The 20,613-nt window shown below is 50.4% G+C and overlaps 2 protein-coding genes across 3 annotated transcripts in view; one reads left to right on the forward strand and one right to left on the reverse strand.

Moving 5' to 3' along the window:
- The window catches only part of Neurl1 (neuralized E3 ubiquitin protein ligase 1), an 81,914-nt gene extending 81,035 nt beyond the window's left edge, over nt 1-879 (reverse strand). The window contains exon 1 of one of the 2 annotated variants that reach the window (XM_052760850.1): nt 545-879. In XM_052760850.1, coding sequence (XP_052616810.1) covers nt 545-629 — 85 coding nt within the window. In that variant the 5' untranslated portion in view covers nt 630-879. The remainder of the gene's footprint in view (nt 1-544) is intronic. The other variant, XM_052760853.1, reaches the window with a different exon arrangement.
- Nucleotides 880-14,130: 13,251 nt separating this feature from the next.
- On the forward strand, nt 14,131-20,191 carry Calhm3 (calcium homeostasis modulator 3). The gene is made up of 3 exons (XM_052760854.1): nt 14,131-15,299; nt 16,393-16,648; nt 19,011-20,191. The coding sequence occupies exons 1-3, from the start codon at nt 15,013-15,015 to the stop codon at nt 19,500-19,502; spliced, it is 1,035 nt and encodes a 344-aa protein (XP_052616814.1). The 5' UTR covers nt 14,131-15,012; the 3' UTR covers nt 19,503-20,191.
- The last annotated feature ends 422 nt before the right edge of the window (nt 20,192-20,613 follow it).

Here is a 20,613-nt window from a genome sequence, read left to right on the forward strand (position 1 = left end):
CTGAAAAACCAAGCTGATTCAGTCGGTGCAAAAGACCACGCGCTGCAGAAGACCCCGGGAGCACGCCACCAGCTCCTGCCTTTTTAGTCCTGGATCCCTAAGACCCTCTTAGAGCCCTTAGTTGCTTGGAAATGCAACTAGTGCCTCCAGCCAGATCTCCCCAGACCAAGGCGGATACAAAGAAGACCACGGTGACTCTTGCGAAGCTCAGCTGGAGAACCTGGGTTTCCCTCCACACTGCCCTATCCACCCTGCAAATGCCTTTTCCCACCTCTTCACGCCTAACATCACAGGAGGAGACTCCGGTGACGTTGTCAGGGCAGACAGGCAGAACTGCGCAGACCCCCACTGACCGCCATCCTCCCTCATTTCCACCATCAGCACCCATCAGCTGCTACCCCGGCCCACCTCCACTGCCAGAAGTGCCTCTCCCGCTGTCCAAATGTACACAACAGGTGGCACCTGCCGGTCCTCCCCGACCGCACCTCTGCCCACCTCTCCACCTGCGCCGCAGCCCTCCAGCTGAGCCCCGGGCGAAGCCTACCTTTGAGGTTCTGGGGGTGGCCCCGAGACGCGCGATTCGGGTTTCCTCGCTGCAGAGAGGAGACACTGGAGAAGTTGTTACCCATGGCATCGGGACCCCAGGGGTGCTTCAGCGGGGGGCAGGCAAGGTTGGGCAGGAGCCGAGGAAAGGTGTGCAAGTGTGTGCGCGCGCGAGTGCGCGCCTCCGGGGGAGGGCCCTGGCGGGGCTGCGGCCGGGGGCGGGCGGTTCGCTGTCTCCGGCTCTCCCTGGGCTCGGCGGTCTTCTCTCGGCGGGTCCTGCCCGCTGTGGGGATCCTCGCGCCACCCGGCTATCGGGCTCCCATGCCCCGCGCCCGGGGCGGCCCGGCCCCTGGGCCCCGGCCCGCGGCGCGCGCCGCTGCACTCTGCCTGGCTCTGGAGCTCGGGTTCCGGCTGCGGGTGGGCGGCGCAGCGGCGGCGCGCTCCCCGCGGGCCATAGAGTCGGGGCTCGGCGCGCGTCTGCTCAAAGGCTCGGCGGAGGGCTCGGTCCCCGCCCGCAGGGACGGCCGTGGCGACGTGCGTGGCGCCCTCCCGCCCGCGGGTGAGCTTGCAGCGCCCAGCTCGTGTGGACCGCCCCCGCTCCCGCCGGGTCCCTCCCGAGGCCGCCGCCACCCCAACCCCCGCCCCAGCGTCGCCAGGACTCTGGGGCTCCGGTTGTTATGGCGACAGCTGCGCCGGTGAATGAGCGTCTTAGTGACACGCGCGCGCCCGCTCTGCCAGCTGTGGCCCCGGGGCGCGCCGCGTTCCCGTTGGCCACAAGTTAGGGACGGCGTGGGGGTGGGGGGAGCGGGGGGCCCCCCGGTGCGGCACCGCTCGGGACGTGACATCAGGAACAGATAGGGGTTCCAGGGCTTGAGCGTATTCCTGTCCTGGGACACAGAACTTGAAAACAAGAGGAACAGGACCTCCACAGCGCTGGGTGTCAGATGCCAGGGAGTGGCGAAGTAGCACTAATAGAGGTTCCCCAGCACCGGGTACAGCGCCGGGCACAGGTTAAATTGCCCAGAAGTGAGTGGATGGTGGATCAAGACAACCGAAGTAAGGAATGCAGGCACTGCCCCTTCGCTCATCGGGAGCTCCCAACCAGAACCCCAGGCAGACCCGTTTCCTAACGTTGGGCCTTTGCATGCTCAAGACCAGAACCAAGCTGAGGGGGAACCGTGCTCAGGTACAAACCATGGGAGAGTTATCGGTTCAGCTGGAAAACAAAGGCTGGGAGGGGAAGGGGGGGGGGCGCGTAAGGCCTATGGTAGATTAAGGTGGCTTCCTGGAGGAAGGGGGCTTCTGTAAATGTCCTGTTCACGTGAGTCTTTACAGGAGGAAACCAGGAAGCCGTTCTCCCACTTGGATTTCTCTCTCCCCAGAGGAAAACAGTCCACCCCATCCCACCTCCACCAGCCTTCCTGCTTCTCTGAGTCATTCCTGGCTCTCTAATCTGACTCCAGCAACTCTGATCCAGAGTCCCGGAAGGCATGAGTGGGGGCCTGGGCATCTCATCCACCAAGTCTCCATAGAACCCACCCTCAGTATTTAGGCATAGCTCATACTCTGCTCTTCGCTGACCAACTAAGCATCCCCTGTCATTTTCCATGTAATTATCCCATTCTTTTCATGGCTTTTAAAAGCAGCTTTTTTCTGCTTGGTTAGATTCTGCCTCTCCCATGAGAGAACAAGCTTGGTTGAGAGTTCCTCAGCCACATTCCCCATGGTGTCCTAGTCCCCTGGGCAGGTACATGACGGATTCTTAAAAGTATCTGTACCATGAATGGAACTCTCTGCCTGTCCGCAGTAAAACCCGACTGTGACCCTTGGAGATAGAGTCTCTGAGTCACCCGTTAGTCCTCTCTCCTGCCTTTTACTCCCATCTCATTCCATCCTTAAATTTCAGAGACTCCAAGCAAGCTAGAAATACCTGTGAGAGGTACATCCTGGTGTTTGAGGAGAAAGACAACCAGAGCCCCAGCCCCTGACACCAGCCTCTGGGGTGCCTGGGATCATGTGCTGACCAGCTGCAGATTGGTCAGGGACTGGTCTCTTATTTATGGGCAGTGTCTTCCCAACATTTACCCCAACTGATGACTCATGCATCAGAAATCTGTGGGCTCTTAACAGCTACACACATTAGCATACAGACCTCTGCACTACACAAATGAACTTACTGTGCAGTGTGAAGTATATATACTCAGTTCTGTACACACACACAGGGGGAGGGGCGGAAAAAGTAAGCGACTGAGGAGATCAGGTGTTTTACGAGTCAGAATAAACATGTGGACTCTGTATAGAAGAGACTAATTCCCCTGGAGTGTGTGTGAAGAGCAGGGTCCTGTCTGGGGTTTATAGACAGTGGCTGGAGAGACTCTGGATCCTCCTGGGAAGCCTGGGTAGGGGGATAGAGGTGGACCTAAGGCCCAGAGGTAGATGACAGCCAGACATCACAGGCCCCACACAGGCCTAAACTTGGGCTATGGGCAAAGCAGAAGAGAAATGAAGGCCAAAGAGAAGGGAAGAAGGGAGGGAGGGAGGAAAGGAAGGAGGGAGGGAGGAAGGGAAGGAGGGAGGGAAGGAGGGAGGGCCAGAGGCTATGGGAGGCGCTGCTGCTCAGCATAGCCTGAGCTCCAAGGGAAAGTGAGAAGTTTTTGAACTTGGGAGTCACAGCCTACTTAGATGTGCATAACCTTGGCCCTCTGTTCAAACTTCAGTATTACTTTAGGACCCCAGAAGATGGACTTGGGGGTTGTGGGTGGGGGCTGGATCTGTTTGTCCCTCTTCCCAATGGGACTACATTGACTAAATCTTTCTCTGCTTTCCGGTTTTAGTTGAGGACTGGCTGCCGGATGTGGCTTGGGGCATAGGTTGTGACCCCCTGTTCAGTACAGTGTCGTGGGCAAAGGCAGGGGGCTGAGAACAATACCAAAACTTTCTCTGACTTGAGAAGTTAAAGAAAAAAAAATCATGGGAGGCTGACAGGGCTGGATGGGGTGAAGGGCGGGCCGTGCAGGTGCCGTGCTGCGCAGCCGCACCCTGCACACGCCTCAGTAGGACCTTCGTGCCGCCCCCTTGAGTCCTCCTTATTTTGGTCTTTCTGGGGAGTTTGGATAAATGTCAGTTGGATACAGTAGGTCTTTAGCCAGGCAGGGACCTAAAGAAGGAGGGTGTGGCTGAAACGCAACCCAGAGGGGTGTACCCCTCCAAGTTGTCCTAGGCTCTGGGTAAACAACTCAAAGAATCACGGAGCTCCCAGCCGCCTTCCTTCCCCTGGACACTTTTAAGCCCTCCCTCCCCGAGACAGCTTGCAAAGCACAAGAAGATAGCTCAGCCCGACCCTGGAAGGGAGGAGGGAGAAGAGACCTGTAGGGGGACTGGGGCTAGATGAAGTCAGTTTTGGTGGCTTCAGTGACACTATGAATACCACAAGGTGGCGCTCTCCGTGGCAGGCCCTCTCCCAGCAGTGCAGATCTGTGTGTGTGTGTGTGTGTGTGTGTGTGTGTGTGTGTGTGTCCGTCCATCCGTCTGTCCGTCTGTCCGTGTCCATCTGTGTGTCTGTGCATATGTGTGTGTCTGTCTGTGTGTCCGTCTGTATGTCTGTGTGTGTGTGTTTCTGTCTGTCTATGTGTCCTTGTGTCTGTGTGTCTGTGTCGTGTGTGTGTGTGTGTGTGTGTGTGTGTGTGTGTGTGTGTGTGTGTGTGTCTGTGAGTGATCATACCAGCTAGTAGGACAAGAGAGAGAGGACCGCAGGTGGAGACAGGGGAGAGATCAGTCCTTCATCAATAGCAGCAGCTCTGGGAAACTCCCTCCCCATCCCTGCTGTTCTTCACCCTGTCACTCTCCTGGTCTCTCCCTCTCCTTCAATCTTCTCCCCACCCTCTCTGTCTGGCTCACTCTCCTCCCTTATGTCTTATTCTGCTCTGTGCCCACTTGGCTGAATTCAAAGACTGAAGTCCTTTATCAGCCATATTGATAAACTTGCAGGATATGTGGTCAAGAGTCTGCTTTTTTTCCTTCCCTGCTCTCTGAGATGCTGAGCCCAGAGCTAGCCAAGGACAGTCCACCAGGCAAACGAATGGGGTTCATCCAAGCTGGGCTGGACTTCCTCTGAACTTGAGAACACCACGCTGCTTTATTCCAGGGACTGAGCTTCACCCACTGCCCACTACCCATCTACTGAACAATTAGTAGATCTGGGGAGATGCAATCAGAAAAGTGCTTGCCACGCAAGCATGAGGAACTGAGTTCATGTCAAAACAAAACAAAACAAAACAAAACAAAAACAACCTGGGCATGAGGCAGAAACAGGGAGATCCTAGGGGCTTTGCTGGCTGTGGGAGGCCAGTTCCCACATTTTCCCATTTTTTCCCCAGGGCACTCTTGAGAGGGATAAGAAACATTAGATAGAAATGTAGTGGGGATCGAAACAGACAGAAACACAGAATAGCTTTGGGAGGGCCTGGATCAATATCCACGGCCCCTTCTGTCTCTTCTAGAGGGCTATTTATAGGAATGCCAAGGGGTGGAGCAAAAGACCTCCCCCTAGCACAGCCAAGTGCAGACCCTTCCAATCACCTGGTAACCATGCTCGTGGTCTATGCAATCCTCTAATGCAGCCCTGCTGGGTGAAGCAAGCTCATATCTCACTAGGAAACCTCTGGCCTGCTAGTCTAGCCAATTTTTTTTTTACTTAATTTAAAAATATTTTTCATACAATGTATTTTGATCATTTTCCCTCCCCCAACTCCTGTCAGACCCTCCCCACATGTATGCCCACTAAACTTCATGCTCTCTCTCAAAACAAAATGAAAATCAATGCAAATAAACTATATATATAGGAGACAAAAAATAACAAAACAAAACCAAGCCCATACAGAACCATGGACTCCATTTTCTGTTGGCCATTTGTTCCTGGGCGTGGGCCATGGCCTGAAGTGTGGCTGATATACCCAGTGACTCTCCTATCCGCTCTCCTCTCCTCAGACCCAAGGATCTATGCAGGAAAGGCAGAAAAATTATAAGAGCCAGAGGTGGGGGATGATGCCAAGGAAAAAGCATCTTCCAGACACAACAGGACTGATACATGTACCAACTCAGAGTCTATGACAACAAGGACAAGACCTTCGCAGGTTCAAACTAGACAACCTTCTGGCAAAGGGAAGAGGAAGTAGACATATGCCCTACTCCTAACCAAGAAGCTATTTGCAACTGATGCCTTCTGAGTAAGGGGAAGTCAGTTTTCTCCAAAGGAGAGCCACTAGGTATAGTCTAGCCAAAAGTTTAAGCCTGAGGCTCAGTGAGAGACCCTGCCCTCTGACCTCTACACATACCCACACATGTGCACCTGCATGCACACAAACATGTAATACACAGTAACTATACTGTACACTAACTGTATGTCTGGCACTGAGCAAGATATAGGTTCCTTGAGAGCAATAGTTTGAAACTCATGTGTGCATCAGGATCATCCAAAGGAGCTTGATGGGGGTGCTAAAATGCAGCTCCCCCATTCTGACTCAGCAGAATATGGCACAGGTCATGTCCTGTCACACCTTAGGGACCAGCTGCCTATGGCTACATGTTCTGGTGGGGAGGATGAGATTTAAAGCAGAGCTGCGGGCTTCCCTGGGGACACTGAGCACTGCACGGCAAAATCAGGCCGGTGCAGGCTGCCACCCCAGCAAGGCCACCTGGGAAGGAGAACAGCTGTGCTGGGATGAGGGGCCACAGTCTCTCCCGGGACTTGACTTCTCCAGGCAATATTGAGTCAAAAAGCAGCAGTAGGAATATTCATGGAGCCCCATACTCTCGTCTTTGGGTCCAACTCCATCAGTTCAAATGTACTAAAATATACCGTTCCCAGGGACTGGAGAGATGGCTCAGTGAGCAGTCACTTGTTGATCTCTCAGAGGACCAAAGGAGCTCAGTACCCAGTACCCACATCAGGCAGCTCACAATGACCTGTAACTCCAACTCCAAGGGATCCTCTTCTAGCCTCTTCAGGCACCTATATAAACATACACACATGCACATACAAACACATAGACATACACAAGTAAAATCTTTTTTTTTTGTTTTTGTTTTTTTGAGACATGGTTTCTCTGTGTAGCCCTGGCTGTCCTGGAACTTGCTTTGTAGACCAGGCTGGCCTTAAACTCAAAGATCCACCTGCCTTTGCCTCCCAGGATTAAAGATGTGTGCTGCCACCACCTGGCAAATGAATCTTTTTTTTTTTTTTTAAAGAATAAAATGTACCACACCTTACATGAAATGACACTGTCACCCTACACATTTTGAAAGGAATTTACAAGTGTAGCTTTTGGACTCAAAGGACTACAGGGAAGTCGCTGAATGTACAACTGATTTTATTGCTGAGCAATCATGCATGCGTTGGATTTCTTGCCAACTGAGGAGTTTAAAAAAAACATGGTCTTCAAGAATAATGAAATATTTATGAGTACTACTTTTAATGATTAGTGAAGTTGACATAATGTCAAGTTTTGGAAACATTTATGCCAACATTTCTTGATTTTGATTTTGAAGTTCTTTTACAATTTGGAGTCATCAATTTCCCCCCCTCCCAAGTCATAAGCAGACCCTAAAAGTCCCACTGGCCTAAGTACTGGGTTTAGGGTGCCCGTAGATAAAGGCCAGGCTTGAATCCAGTCTCCCCGTTACAGCTCAGTGCGTCAGAGGAGTCTCCTCCAAGCAGCAGGAAGGAAAATCAATGCCAGTCAGGAGGCTTGTGTAATTACCTCAATTCCAAGCACCCATTGGCCCTTCCCAGGCTGACAGCTCAGGTAATTACAGCAAGTGGGATTCTTTTAATTTTTTAATTTAAAAAAATGTTATGTGAAAAAAATGTTACATGTATGGGTGTTTTGCTTACATGTGTGCTCATGTACTAGGTGCATACAGTACCTGCAGAAGCCAGAAGAGGGCATCAGATCTCCCAGAACTCGAGTAACCAAGGGTTGTGGGCAACCATATGGGTTCTGGAACTCTAACCTGGGTCCTCATCACCGAACCATCTCTTCAGTGTGAGTGACCCTTGTAATAAAGCATTACTTCTTCTATCCTCTAAGCCCCATACTACCTGGGTTAGTTCGCTGGAATCAAGCGTGTGAGACGCACACAGTTGTTGGTGTTAACTATTCTTCCCATTGAAAAAGGAGAAGCTCGAGGCTTAGGGATGTTGGCTAGAAGCGGATAGTGAAGTGCTGAATTACAACCTAGGAGGTCTGAGTTCAGATCCCTGCGGTACAGTACCTGTGCCAGACTAGAATCCCTTCATACCTCCAGCATGAAGAAGACACCTATTGCAAGAACAATGCCTTCACTGTGTTCAGGAACCAGCCTCTTCCTTCCGTCTTGAGAGTCCCTCACTCCCCAGGTTCTCTAGCCAGGGAACAGTCAGCTGCTAATGAACACCAACTAGAGACAGAGAACAGTGAAACCTAAGGAAGGTGGTTGAAATGAGTACAACACCCAAGCATCCTGTTCTCATGTGGATAATTTAAATGGCCTGTACTTGGCAAGAAAGCCTCCCAAGAACGTTACAAAGACCAGGGACTCGTAAAGGGAAAACATGATAAATACGACTGCATAAGCTGTAAAGCCTGTTCATGGCAAACATCGAAGACAAATGGGAGTCCGGTGGCGCCTCTCCGGTCAAGCTGGTCGTGTTAAATCACACCAAAAGCACTTCGTCCTAACACCCAGTGGAGAGGAGCTTCCGGCCACAGCAGTCACTGCTGCTCAAGAGGGATCTACCCAAAGGCTATCCAAGGAGCCCTCCCTCCCCCCTGCCTGTCAAATTGTCTCCATCCACCACTAGGGAGCAGTAGAGCATCATGGGACTCTTCTTCATGCCTTGCTAACTTTTGAGGGAGAGCGTCTCAGGCCAATGAAAACACCTTAAAGCAGTGGTTCTGACCTTCCCAATGCTGCAGCTCTTTAATACAGTTCCTCATGTTGTGGTATCTCTTTTTCATTCCTGCTGACCTCAAACTCAAAGATTCACCTGCCTCTGCCTCCCAAGTGCTGGGACTAAAGGTTGCAGCACCACCACTGCCCAGGTCTTTTACTGTGTGTTAATCAAGTCGGCTTTGCTGTTTACATTTATTTTATGTGCACGTGTAGGCCTGAGTGTGTGTGTCCCATGCCTGTGAGGTATACATGGAGGCCAGAAGAGGACATCAGACCCACTGAAACCAGAGTTACAGGCAGTTGTAAACTTCCTGATGTGGGTGTGGGAACCAAACCCAGGTCCTCTGCAAGAGCAGCAAGTTAACCACTGAACCACTGTGGCCGGGCAGTGGTGGTGCAACTCTGACAGAAAGGGTTAGTTTGTGTTAGGGGTTACAGCTGTCATCTCGGGAAGCTAAAGCAGGAACCTGGGGCAGAAACTGAAACAGGGATCCCAGAAGAAGGCTGCCCACTGGCGTACTTTCCAGGGCTTGCACAGCCTTTCTTCACAACCCAGGACCACCTGCCACCTGCCCAGGGTGGCACCAACCACAGTAGGACTGACCCTCCCACACCAATCATTCATCAAGAAAATGCCCCAAAGACACGCAGACAAGGCCAATCTGATGGAGACCAATTCTCACCAGAGGTTCCCTCTCCTGAGGAGACTTGTTTGTGTCAAGTTGGCAAAAACTCACCAGCACAACCGAGTCCTTGTCAAGTTGACACACAAACACATCACTGTGAAACCATAACCTTTCTTTTTTCGATGATCCCTAAGATCTCACCATGATAAAGGACTAAACTTCTGAAACTGTAAGCCAGCCCCAGTTAAATGGTTTCCTCTGTAAGAGTGGTTGTTGTCATGGGGTCTCTTCACAGCAACAGAAACCCTGCGACACCCACAAATCTTTTTCTCCTTTTGCTTTCTTTTTTTTTTTTTTTTTTTTTTCCTGAGACAGGGTTTCTCTGTGTAGCTTTGGAGCCTGTCCTGGAACTTGCTCTGTAGACCAGGCTGGTCTCGAACTCACAGAGATCTGCCTCTGCCTCCTGAGTGCTGCGATCAAAGGTGTGCTGCCACCACGTCCGACCTCCTTTTATCCTCTTGCTGATATAGATTCAGGAGATGACAGCCATCTCCAGCTGGCCCAGTGGAAAGTGGGTGTTGGTGTGTTTGTGGAGAGATTGGACTCAGAGGAGGAGTCCCAGCTCTGAGGATAACAGTCTGCTCAGAGAGTCAAGCCAAGGAGCATGGCCATGCTGGGCACACACAGATGTCCACCCTGGATAGCTAGAGGCAGTGAGGCGTGTGCCAGAGAGTGCTCTGAAGAGGGCCATGGCTTTGCTGAGGCTGAGGATTGCTTGTGGGTGGTTTGTCTTTCTTTGGTCAGTTGCCACAGTAGAGAGGAATCCTCTGTCAGGACGAAAGATGAGAAGAGGCCTTGGTGAAGCAAGCACGGTGGGAAGGTGGACATCTGGGTGGCTATCGTGAGGCCCATTTCCTCAATGGCATTTCCTTTATAGGAAAGGAGTTAATGCAAGCCGCAGGACAAACATTGTCCTTCCAAAAAGATCAGTTGTGCTGGTGAGTTTTTGCCAACTTGACACAAACAAGTCTCCTCAGGAGAGGGAACCTCTGGTGAGAATTGGTCTCCATCAGATTGGCCTTGTCTGCGTGTCTTTGGGGCATTTTCTTGATGAATGATTGGTGTGGGAGGGTCAGTCCTACTGTGGTTGGTGCCACCCTGGGCAGGTGGCAGGTGGTCCTGGGTTGTGAAGAAAGGCTGTGCAAGCCCTGGAAAGTACGCCAGTGGGCAGCCTTCTTCTGGGATCCCTGTTTCAGTTTCTGCCCCAGGTTCCTGCTTTAGCTTCCCGAGATGACAGCTGTAACCCCTAACACAAACTAACCCTTTCTGTCAGAGTTGCTTTTGGTCAAAGTGTCTTATCACAAGAGAGAAGCAAACTAATAAACCAGCTCCCACAAATTATCCTCTGACCTCCATGTGCATGCTAAGGTATGCACATGAGTAAACACACATACACATACACACACACCCTAAATAAATAAAAGTTTTAAGAATAACATTCATTTGATTTCATATGGAAACATCCTTAAAAATCTAAGTCAGGCATGTAATTCGTAATTCATGTCTATAATAAGCCCAGCATTCAGGAGGTTGAGGCAGGAGGATTGTAACAAGCTGAAGGCCAGCCTTGGTTACATAAACAAACAAAAATTCCATAGGTACCCTCCTACCCAAATAACCTCTACTGATATTTGCAAAATAAAAGTCACAAGAGCATAGTTTTTTAAAAGTCCAACAGGCCAGGTGGTGGTGGCACACGCCTTTAATCCCAGAACTCAGGAGGCAGAGCCAGGCAGATCTCTGTGAGTTCAGGGCCAGCCTGGTCTACAGAGCGAGATCCAGGACAGGTACCAAAACTACACAGAGAAACCCTGTCTCGAAAAAAAACCAAACCAAACCAAAACAAAACAAAAAAAAACAAAAACAAAAAGTCTAACAGGAAAAGTATAAAATAGAAAGTAAAAGTCTCCCCTTACTTTTTTCCCCCTGTGGTAATAACTGTGCAAAAACAGTATGTATAATATTAAAGTTGTGTGTGTGCTGGGGGTGGATTCTGGGAAGGGATGAGAATCTGCATAGTGTAGGAAGAATGCCTTTTGAGATCATCAAAGTCCAGGAAAGGTTTCTAATTTGCATGTGCGCAGGTTTGCCTCATTCTTTCAATGGCTACACGGACCCTATTCACAAATGTGCCGTGTTTCATTTAAACAATCCCCTTGCTGCTGAAACTTAGGTGGTTTCCAGTTTTGTGCCACTACAGCAAAGCTATAACGAACATCCCTATTGGTTCGTCTTGGCCACATCTGCACATTTGCACATCTGCAAACTTGGAGCTAAGCAGTTACTTGCTGGAAAGGCATCTGTATTTAATTATACTGCCAAGCTCTCCTACAGAGCCCTCCATATTCACCTTCCAACATTTATGTGTGAAAGTGACTATTCCTGTACGCCTTGCTGACACTGAGTATTATCAACATGTTTGTTTCTAACTACTCGATAAGTTTTCAAAGGCACCAGCTTCATTGTGAATGAGGACTCGTAAGTTTTGAGCACTTGTCTTTCAGTTTCTGGGACTAGCCAGTACAGATCCTTGGTTTGCATTTGTTCATTTGTTTGAATTTCAGACAGGGACTCATGTAGCCCAGGCTAGACTCACCTGGAACATCTGATCCTCTTGCCTTTATCTCTCAAGTGTGAGGTTACAGGTGTGTGCCAGCACACTCAGCTTATGTGGCCCTCGGGATCAAATGCAGGTTTTTGTGGGTGCTGGGCAAGCTCTCCGGCACCTGAGCTACATTCACTGTCCATTTTTCTGAAGGACTATTCACATCTTCTGTAACAACTCAAAGGAACCTTGCGCCAGTTAATGCACAGAAGCCTTTGTGTGGTGTGTGTGGCAAATACCTTTTCTCAGTCTCTTATTTTTTTTAACTTGGCTTATTGGTGTTTTTGCTCACATAATTTTCTGTTGTTTATTTTGTTTCTTCTTTTTATTTTTTTAAAGTTTATTGGAGACACTGTCTCACTGTGTGGCCCAGGTTGTCCTGAAACTGGTTCTTCAACCTGGCTGACCTTGAATGGATAATCCTCCTGTCTCTGTCTCCAGAATACCGGGATTATAGGCATTCACCGCCACACCCAGCCACAAGGTTCTAGTTTACAAGAAGTCTTCTTGTCTTTGTCCTGAGTACTGCTCACAGAGGCCTAGGCTCTGATGATGTACATTGACCTACATCTTCTTGTCCAATGCTATCATTTTAACTGCATGTTTAGAACTTTGAGATATGGAATTTATTTTGGTATGAAGAATGGGGGTTTGAGTGCGGTGACCTGTGTCTATAATCGGAGGTGCACAGCAAATTCCAGGCTGGCCTGGGCTACAGCGTAGGACCCTATAAAAAGGAATGAAATGGGGATTAATTCAAGTTGCTCCCACCTGGTCAGCCCGCTGGTCCTGCGCCGCTGGTTAGGTAGACCCCGTCATTGCCATCCTCTGGGTCCTGGCTCAGCATGGCTCTGTACAGTCTCTGCCTCCAAGGTAGCAGAGAATCAGGTCACCTGGAGACACAGAGAGCCCTGCTCCTCTCCTAGTCACGGGAAGGAAACAGTAGCCCTCCCGTCCTGAGAGAGAAGTGGGGCACTCATTCAACGCCTTTCCTTTGAAAGAAAGATTATAAGGAAACCTTGGGAGAGTGCTCGTTCTACACTGAGTAATGACATGACCACACAGATATTTCTGAATAGACATGCACACATGCACACTGAGTTGTTTTTACTTTGTTTTGGTTTAGGTTTTGGTTGAGACAATGTATCAAACTTGGGCCTGGAACTTGCTATGCAGACCAGACCAATCTCCAAATTGTGGCAATCCTCCGGTATCTGCTTCCCACATGTGTCTCATGTCTCTCATGATTATAGGAGTTTGCCACCACACCTGGATCAGATGGAGGCAGCCATTTCTAACAGACCCTTAATAATAAGAACTCCAGGCCTAGCAGGATGGCATGTGTCTGTAATCTCAGAACTCAGGAGGTTGAGGCAGAAGGGTCATGGGCTCCAGGCCACCTTATGTTACATCATGAGCCCTTGTCTCAAAAGCAAATTAGGAGGTAAATGCATAAATAACAGCAGGGGCTCCAGGAATGATGAAGCTAACTTGTCTCAAAAATATCAAGTCCTTTACATTTATTTTTTTTATTTTCAACTCTGTGTGTGTGTGTGTGTGTGTGTGTGTGTGTGTGTGTGTGTGTGTGTGTGTGTGTGTACGTGTGAATGCATTGCCCACAAAGCCCAGAGGAGATGTTGGGTCTGGACTTACAAGAAATTGTGAGGCCCCCAGTGTGGGTTCTGGATACCAAACTTGGGTCCTCTGTAAGAGCAGTATGTGAGCTTAACCATCTCTCTAGGCCCTCAAGTCCTTTTAAAAGAAAAAAAAAATCTAGAAGAACCCCAAGAATATATCTACAAGATTCCAACTCAAGAAATACCAAAGATAGACACCAACAATGTATTCTACAAGCGTCTTCCAACTGCAAGTTAATACGTGCTCACAAATGCTTAGAAGAATTTTTTCTAATCATCTTTAAAAAGAAAATGTGACCTTTAAGGTTTTTCCTTAGGCGCTAGAGAGATGGCTCAGCAGATAAGAGTTCTTCGTACTCTCGAGGTAGATAGAGTCTGCTTCCACGTCAAATGGCTGGGAATCACCTGCAATCTAGCTCCAGGGAATGTGGGCCCCTCATCTGGCTTCCACAGGTGTCCACATACAACCTCCCCCCCACACACAAATAAAAATAAAATCATTAGAAAAACATTTTCAAAGAATCTTCCAAGAATTAGAGGTGGGTATATCCCAGCTACTGAGGAGGCCGAGGCAGCCTGAGCAATGTAGTAAGAATGCATGAAAGAAAGGGTGAGGAAAGAAGGGAGAGAGGGAAGGAAAGAAGAAAGGAAGGAGGGGGAGGGGAAGTGGAGGGAGGGAGGGGGACGGGGCATAGCTGCTGAGCCCTGACATGGGGTGAGGGTTGAGGTCTGGTTTCAGACAGAGCCCTACATCAGCTCTGGACATTACTCACCTCCTATACTTTCTCCTCTTCCTCCCTGTTCTCACCCTGAAGAAGCCGGCCAGACCCAGGCTGTGTAGAATAGCAAGCAGGCCTGCCTTCAGGTTCTCTCGTGAGTTCCTACCCTGACTTTTCCTCAAGGACGGACTGTAACCTGAAAGCTGAAATAAACCCTGTCCTTCCCCAAGCTGCTATTCATTGGAGTGTTTTATCACAACAGAAACCATCCTGGCCCTGCTTATGCAGTACCCTCTACTGGAAGGCCTTTGCCTCCCGCAGCCCTTCTCAAAGCGAACCCTGAGATGGGACTCCATGTTCTTCCTCTTCTAGGAGGCCTCTGGGGAGGAGTTGTCACCCCTCCGGCTTCCACCCAGCCCACAGCACACGGGAAATGTCCCTGGGCTGGGCTCTCGGGTTGTGGCCTCATCAGAAAGGACAGTTCTGCTCCCTCTGTGCTTTCTCTCACCACACCCAGAATTTGCCTGTCCCCAGGGAGCCCCACGCACTGAGTATACAAACCCCGAAGACAGGCACAGGGGCTGTGGAGGGAGTCAGGGGAAGGCAGGGTCCATTTGCCTAATGCTTTGGTCTGGCTGGTCACAGAGTGACACACCCCACAGGGGAGGGAGTGGCAGTCACCTGGCGAGAGGTGTCTTTAGAGAAAGCCAGCCTCTACCTTTAGTCTCCATTACACCTTGGAGAGTAGGCTTGGAGGCGGCGGGCAGCCTTTTCTTTTGTCCACTGTGGGCCTAAGAAGAAGCGAGACACCCTCCTGGGGCCCCCAGGTCCGTCACTGAGTGACCAAGCCTCAGTGTCCCACCCACGGCTGTATCCACGCAACCGCAGTCATGGATAGGTTCCGGATGCTCTTCCAGCACCTTCAGTCCAGCTCGGAGTCCGTGATGAACGGCATTTGCCTTCTGCTGGCTGCCATCACAGTCAAGATGTACTCCTCCTTCGACTTCAACTGCCCCTGCCTAGCACGCTACAACGCCCTCTATGGCCTGGGCCTGCTGCTCACACCCCCTCTGGCCCTCTTCCTCTGTGGTCTCTTGGTCAACAGACAATCTGTGGTGATGGTGGAGGAATGGCGCCGGCCAACAGGCCGCCGGAAGAAAGACCTGGGCATCATCAGGTAGGGTCCTGCACACCTCTCTGCTACCCAGGGCAGTTGATGTTATCAGGTACACTCCCCCTTGCCCCAGCTAGTGATTGACAGCTAAGGATGTTGTCCTCATTTTCCAGTTCCCATCTGGAAACGTGTGTGTGTGTGTGTGTGTGTGTGTGTGTGTGTGTGTGTGTGTGTGTGTGTGTGTAGGTCAGAGGATAGTATTCAGGAGTCAGTTCTCTCCTTCTACTATATGGGTTCTGGGGATTGAACGCAGGTCATCAACCTTAGCAAGTGGCCCTACCTGCTGACCTACCCATCTTGCAGGCCCTGGAAATATGTATTTTTGTACCTATCATCTTTCACCTTTCCCTGGCCACTACTGTAACCATAAGAATGATTCAGGGTTTCCAAGAATTACCTGGGTCACATCTGTCCCGTTGGGTTTGTTTGTTTGGTGCATGCAACAAGAAGCAATGGTTTATTTAAAGGCTGTATTTCCTTTGTTGGAAGCTTCCTGAGACAAGCGCCTAGCCTGTTGTAGCCATATGTCCTCAGGGTCTGGCACATGGATACACATCAACTGGTAAGGCTTAGTTAGCAGTTCCTGATGCCCAGTGCCTGGGGCCGAGATCCACTCTGCTGAGAGCTTTGCGAGTAAGGCATCTCTAGGTTCACTTTCGTCAGCCCTGGGTCTGCTCCTTCAGCAGACCTGCTGCCCAGAGGATGAATCTTTGACACATAGACACTGAGAACCTTGGCCAAGGGCTGAAGATGTAGATCGGTTGGCATCAAGGCCTAGAATGCACCAAGGCCTGGGGGTGGATCCCAGCACTGCATCCACCAGATGGGACGGCACACTCCTGTGATCCCAGAACTCAGGAGGAGGAGGAGGCAGAAGGACCAAGAGCTGAAGGTCACCTCATCCACTACACAGAGAGTTCAAGGCCAAACTGGGATCTGTAAGGCCATGCAGAGAGGTGGGGGAGAGGGGAGAGAGACTATGAGAGAGAGACCCTAACCCAGCTGTCCCAGCCAGGAAGTGGCCACACTGCACGCCAGTTCGCACTGCCTCTAGCTGCATGCAGCTGTCCCTTGAACCTCCTCTCCTTGCTGTCAGGTACATGTGCTCCTCCGTGCTACAACGAGCTCTGGCAGCACCCCTGCTCTGGATCCTGCTGGCCCTCCTCGACGGGAAGTGTTTCGTGTGTGCCTTCAGCAACTCCGTTGACCCTGAGAAGTTTCTGGATTTTGCCAACATGACCCCCAGCCAGGTACAGCTCTTCCTAGCCAAGGTGCCCTGCAAGGAAGACGTGATGGTGAGAGACAGCCCCGCACGCAAGGCTGTCTCTCGATACCTGCGGTGCCTGTCCCAGGTAAGAAGGGTCCTGCCCAGGCCTTGATCCCTCGGAGATACTGTCCTGGCTGTTCGATGTCAATTTGACACAAGCTAGAGTCATTTGAGAAGAAGGGAGGAATCTCAATTAAGAAAACACCGTCATAAGATGTACTGTAGGCAAGCCTGTAGGACATTTTCTTAATTAATGATTGATGGGGGAGGGCCCAGTCCACTGTGGCTGGTGCCACCCCTGGCCTGGTGGTCCTAGGTTCTATAAGAAAGCAGGCTGAGCTAGCTATGAGGAACAAGCCAGTAAGCAGCAACCCTCCATGGCCTCTGCATCAGCTCCTGCCTCCAGGATCCTGCCCTGTTTGAGTTCCTGTCCTGTCTTCCTCAATGATGGAAGTATAAACCAAATCATTTCCTCCCCAAATTGCTTTGGCCACAGTGTTTCATTACAGCAATAGTTACCCTAAGACAGATACCCTAAGTTGCTTTGGAGTTAGCACTGAGCTGGGTCTACATGACTTTCTGAGGATGCTCCTCACTGCTGGAGCCATAACAAAGGACAAGAGATGTAGGGGGACTGGGACCACTACCCTTGAGAGATGAGCACTGGGCCATCTGTCTTAGGCTTTCTATTACTGTGAAGAAACACCATGACCACGGCAACTCTTATAAATGAAAACATTTAATTGAGGTTGCTCGTTCACAGTTCAGGGATTCAGTCCATTATCATCATGGTGGGAGCATGGCAGCATGCAGGCAGACATGGTGCTGGAGAAGCCTCTGAGAGTCCTACATCTTGCAGGCAACAGGAAGTGGTCATCTGAGGCACTGGGTGATGATATCTTGAGCATATATGAGACCTCAAAGCCCTCCTCTACAGTGACACACTTCCTCCAACAAGACCACATCAACTAATAGTACCACTCCCTATGAGCTGAAGGTGGCCAGTTACATTCAAACTGCCACACCAACTTACCCTGAACACGCACCAGATGCCTACCCTCCTGAAAATCACAGGAGCTAGATGGCAGTACTAGTGATGGACTGCAACACCTACCTCCCATCCCAGAACCTAACTAGTTGAAAATAATATAATTGCCATTTATTGAATGCTTCCCCTTCAGGCTCTGTGTTAAGTATTTTCTGTGCATCAGTTTGTCTAATTCTCAGAACACTCCTTTGGGATGGAGGCAGTTGTCAGCATCCCATGTTTCAGATGAGGCAATGGAGGTTCTGAGAGTGTTTAGTTCTCGAGGCCGAAGTCACATAACTTGTAACAGGTAGGGCCAGCTCCTGGCTGCACATGGCATTGGTCCTTCTCTCTCCTTACAAGGGAGAGCCTCACCAGCTGTTGGGATTCTTACTGGGCAGCCTCTCCATTAAACGGGAGCATCCATTGACCCACCTCCACACAGGCTGCCAAGTCCACCACCCAAGCCTGTGTTAGCCTGTGTCCGTCACAGAGCGTTTATGAGCGCCTTACACATGGAGTATCCCCACGACTCCAGAGAGCCCTATACCCTGGAGTGAAGGGAGCATTTAGGCTCAGAGGAAACGCAGGCTTGAGGTATGGCGAGAGGACCAGCACTCAGTATGTGCAGCACTCTAGGCTCTCCCAAGTTCAGTAGAGAATACATGGAGGTCCCGGTCAGACCCAGGTTTGCATCTGAAGTTTTAAGTTATCAGTTGTGCCTGGCTTTTCAAGGTTTTTCGTTTTTCTGATTCTCATACATAAAATACTCAACTTGTTTGGTGAGGGAGCCTGTGTGTGTGACCAAATAAGGAAACTCCAAAGGGTGAGTCACTCCATCTACATGTGACAAGGATTTTCATGTTTGTGGGCCTGGGAAAGACTGCAGTTTTGAAAGAGGAGAGGAGCCGGGCAGGTGTGGGCTCCAGCATTAGAGAATGACTTCTGGTTTCCCTCACCAGTGGCCTAGAACGGCTGTTCCCTTGTCCCTAGCCCCTGCTTAATGCCTCACAAAATACAGCATAGTTGTGAGGATGGTTGGGAAATATACAAGAGAATGGGTAAAAAGATAAAGTGATTGATGTGCAGGTGAATATGGGCCATAAACAGAAAGAAGAGGAAGAAGAAGAAGAATATGAGGCATGAATGGATGGGAGAATGGGGGACAGCCAAGAGGAAGGATAAATGAAAGAATGGCTAGATGGAAGAATGATGGACATACAGTCAAAGGAGAGGAAGGGTGACTGGATGAATGGGTGGAGAAATGGTTAGACGGATGAATCTGGAGGGTCGGTGGCGGCATGGTGACTGAATGGGAAAATGTATAGATGTGATAAAGAGAGAAAGGGAGGCTTTGGAGCGCACACAGTGTGTAACACTAGACCCCACCGCCTCTCACCGAAGCCTTCTCACTCTCCAGGCCATCGGCTGGAGTATTACCTTGCTGCTGATAGTGGCAGCCTTCCTAGCCCGCTGCCTGAGGCCCTGCTTCGACCAGACCGTTTTCCTACAGCGCAGATACTGGAGCAACTATGTGGACCTGGAACAGAAGCTCTTCGATGAGACATGCTGTGAGCATGCGCGGGACTTCGCGCACCGCTGTGTGCTGCACTTCTTCGCGAGCATGCAGAGGGAGTTGTGGGCTCTGGGGCTACGCAGGGACCCTAGAGGTGGAATCCCAGAGTCACAGGAACCCCCAGAGCCCCCTGAGGACCTGGATAGTGGAAGCGGGAAGGCCTACCTGCGTGCAATCTCCAGCCAGGAGCAGGTAGATCACCTCCTAAGTACCTGGTACTCCAGCAAGCCGCCCCTTGACCTCACAGCATCCTCCGGGCTCTGGGGGCCTGGGCTCAACCACCGTGCCCCTATAGCTGCTCCAGGTACCAAGCTGTGCCGCCAGGTCGATGTGTAGGGATCTTGGTAGGCTCCAACAGCGGCGGTTTTCCCACGTCAAAGGCCCATGTTGACACGGGTCTGGAAGCCAGCCTCCCCTGTGGACCTCCTTCCCAAATAGTCCAGTATCTGGCTAGTTCCTGGGCATGTCCTCCTCTATGGATACCATTCCCTCTGGGCCCAATCAAGTTCAGATTCTGATTCAGCGCACCCCGGACTGAGTCCCTGAATCTATCCTTCCTCCTTCCCTCCCTCCCTCCCCTCCTCCCTCTTTTTTCTTCCCTTTCTCCCTTCTCCTTCTCTTCTTTCCTTGCCCCCGCCCCCCTTTTTGAGGAAGAGTCACACTTCAGCTGTCTAGCCGAGGAAGGCCTTGAACTCCAGGCCTGGGCTGCATGGCTAGCCTCGGGCTCCCTTAGTGTCAGGATTACAGGTGAGAGCCACCACTCCCTGCTTTCCAGAGTCTCATCTCTAACGATCCCCGACGCAATACTGGTTCTTCTGGGCAGTGGACCAAACTTTGAGGAGTCACAGCCTGAACAAATTGTTGTGGATATGGGTCATAGACATTGATTCCAAATTAAAAAAATAATCATAATAGTGTCGCATGCTTGATAGTTAGTCATTCAATCTTCATGTAACCTGGTGAATAAGGTATGATCATTCGTGCCCCCTTTAAATTTAAATTACGTTTAGTGTGTGTGTGTGTGTGTGTGTGTGTGTGTGTGTGTGTGTGTGTGTGTGTAGAAATCAGAGGACAACTTGTAAGAGCCAGATCTCTCCTTCTACCAAGTCTGTCTCAGAGATCAAACTCAGGGCATCAGGCTTGTCAACAGGTGCCTTTACTTCTGAGCCATCTCATTTAACAAATTTATTTTATTTCATGTATATGGGGCTGAGTGGGTATGTGCATGTGAGTGCTGGTGTCCACAGAGGTGTTGGTTCCCCTGGAGCTGGAGTCACAGGCAGTTGTGAACTATCTGATATGGGTGCTGAGAAGCCAAGCTTGGGTCCTCTGCAAGTTCAGTATGGACTCTTAACCACTGATCCATCTCTCCAGCCCCACCCCACCCCCCCTTTAAAAACCTTACTCTGTAGCCTTAGCTGATCAAGAGCTTTCAGGGATTACCAGT

Source organism: Peromyscus californicus, unplaced genomic scaffold (assembly GCF_007827085.1).
Source record: "Peromyscus californicus insignis strain IS unplaced genomic scaffold, ASM782708v3 Scaffold_4__1_contigs__length_199733344, whole genome shotgun sequence".
Taxonomy (NCBI): Eukaryota; Metazoa; Chordata; class Mammalia; order Rodentia; family Cricetidae; genus Peromyscus; species Peromyscus californicus.

Excerpts from the sequence above, each read along its gene's own strand:
- Calhm3 (XM_052760854.1), top strand. The coding sequence starts at position 15,013 with ATGGATAGGTTCCGGATGCTCTTCCAGCACCTTCAGTCCAGCTCGGAG. Across the intron at positions 15,300-16,392 it reads AAAGACCTGGGCATCATCAG|GTACATGTGCTCCTCCGTGC; the intron begins GTAGGGTCCTGC and ends CCTTGCTGTCAG. Across the intron at positions 16,649-19,010 it reads ACCTGCGGTGCCTGTCCCAG|GCCATCGGCTGGAGTATTAC; the intron begins GTAAGAAGGGTC and ends CTCACTCTCCAG.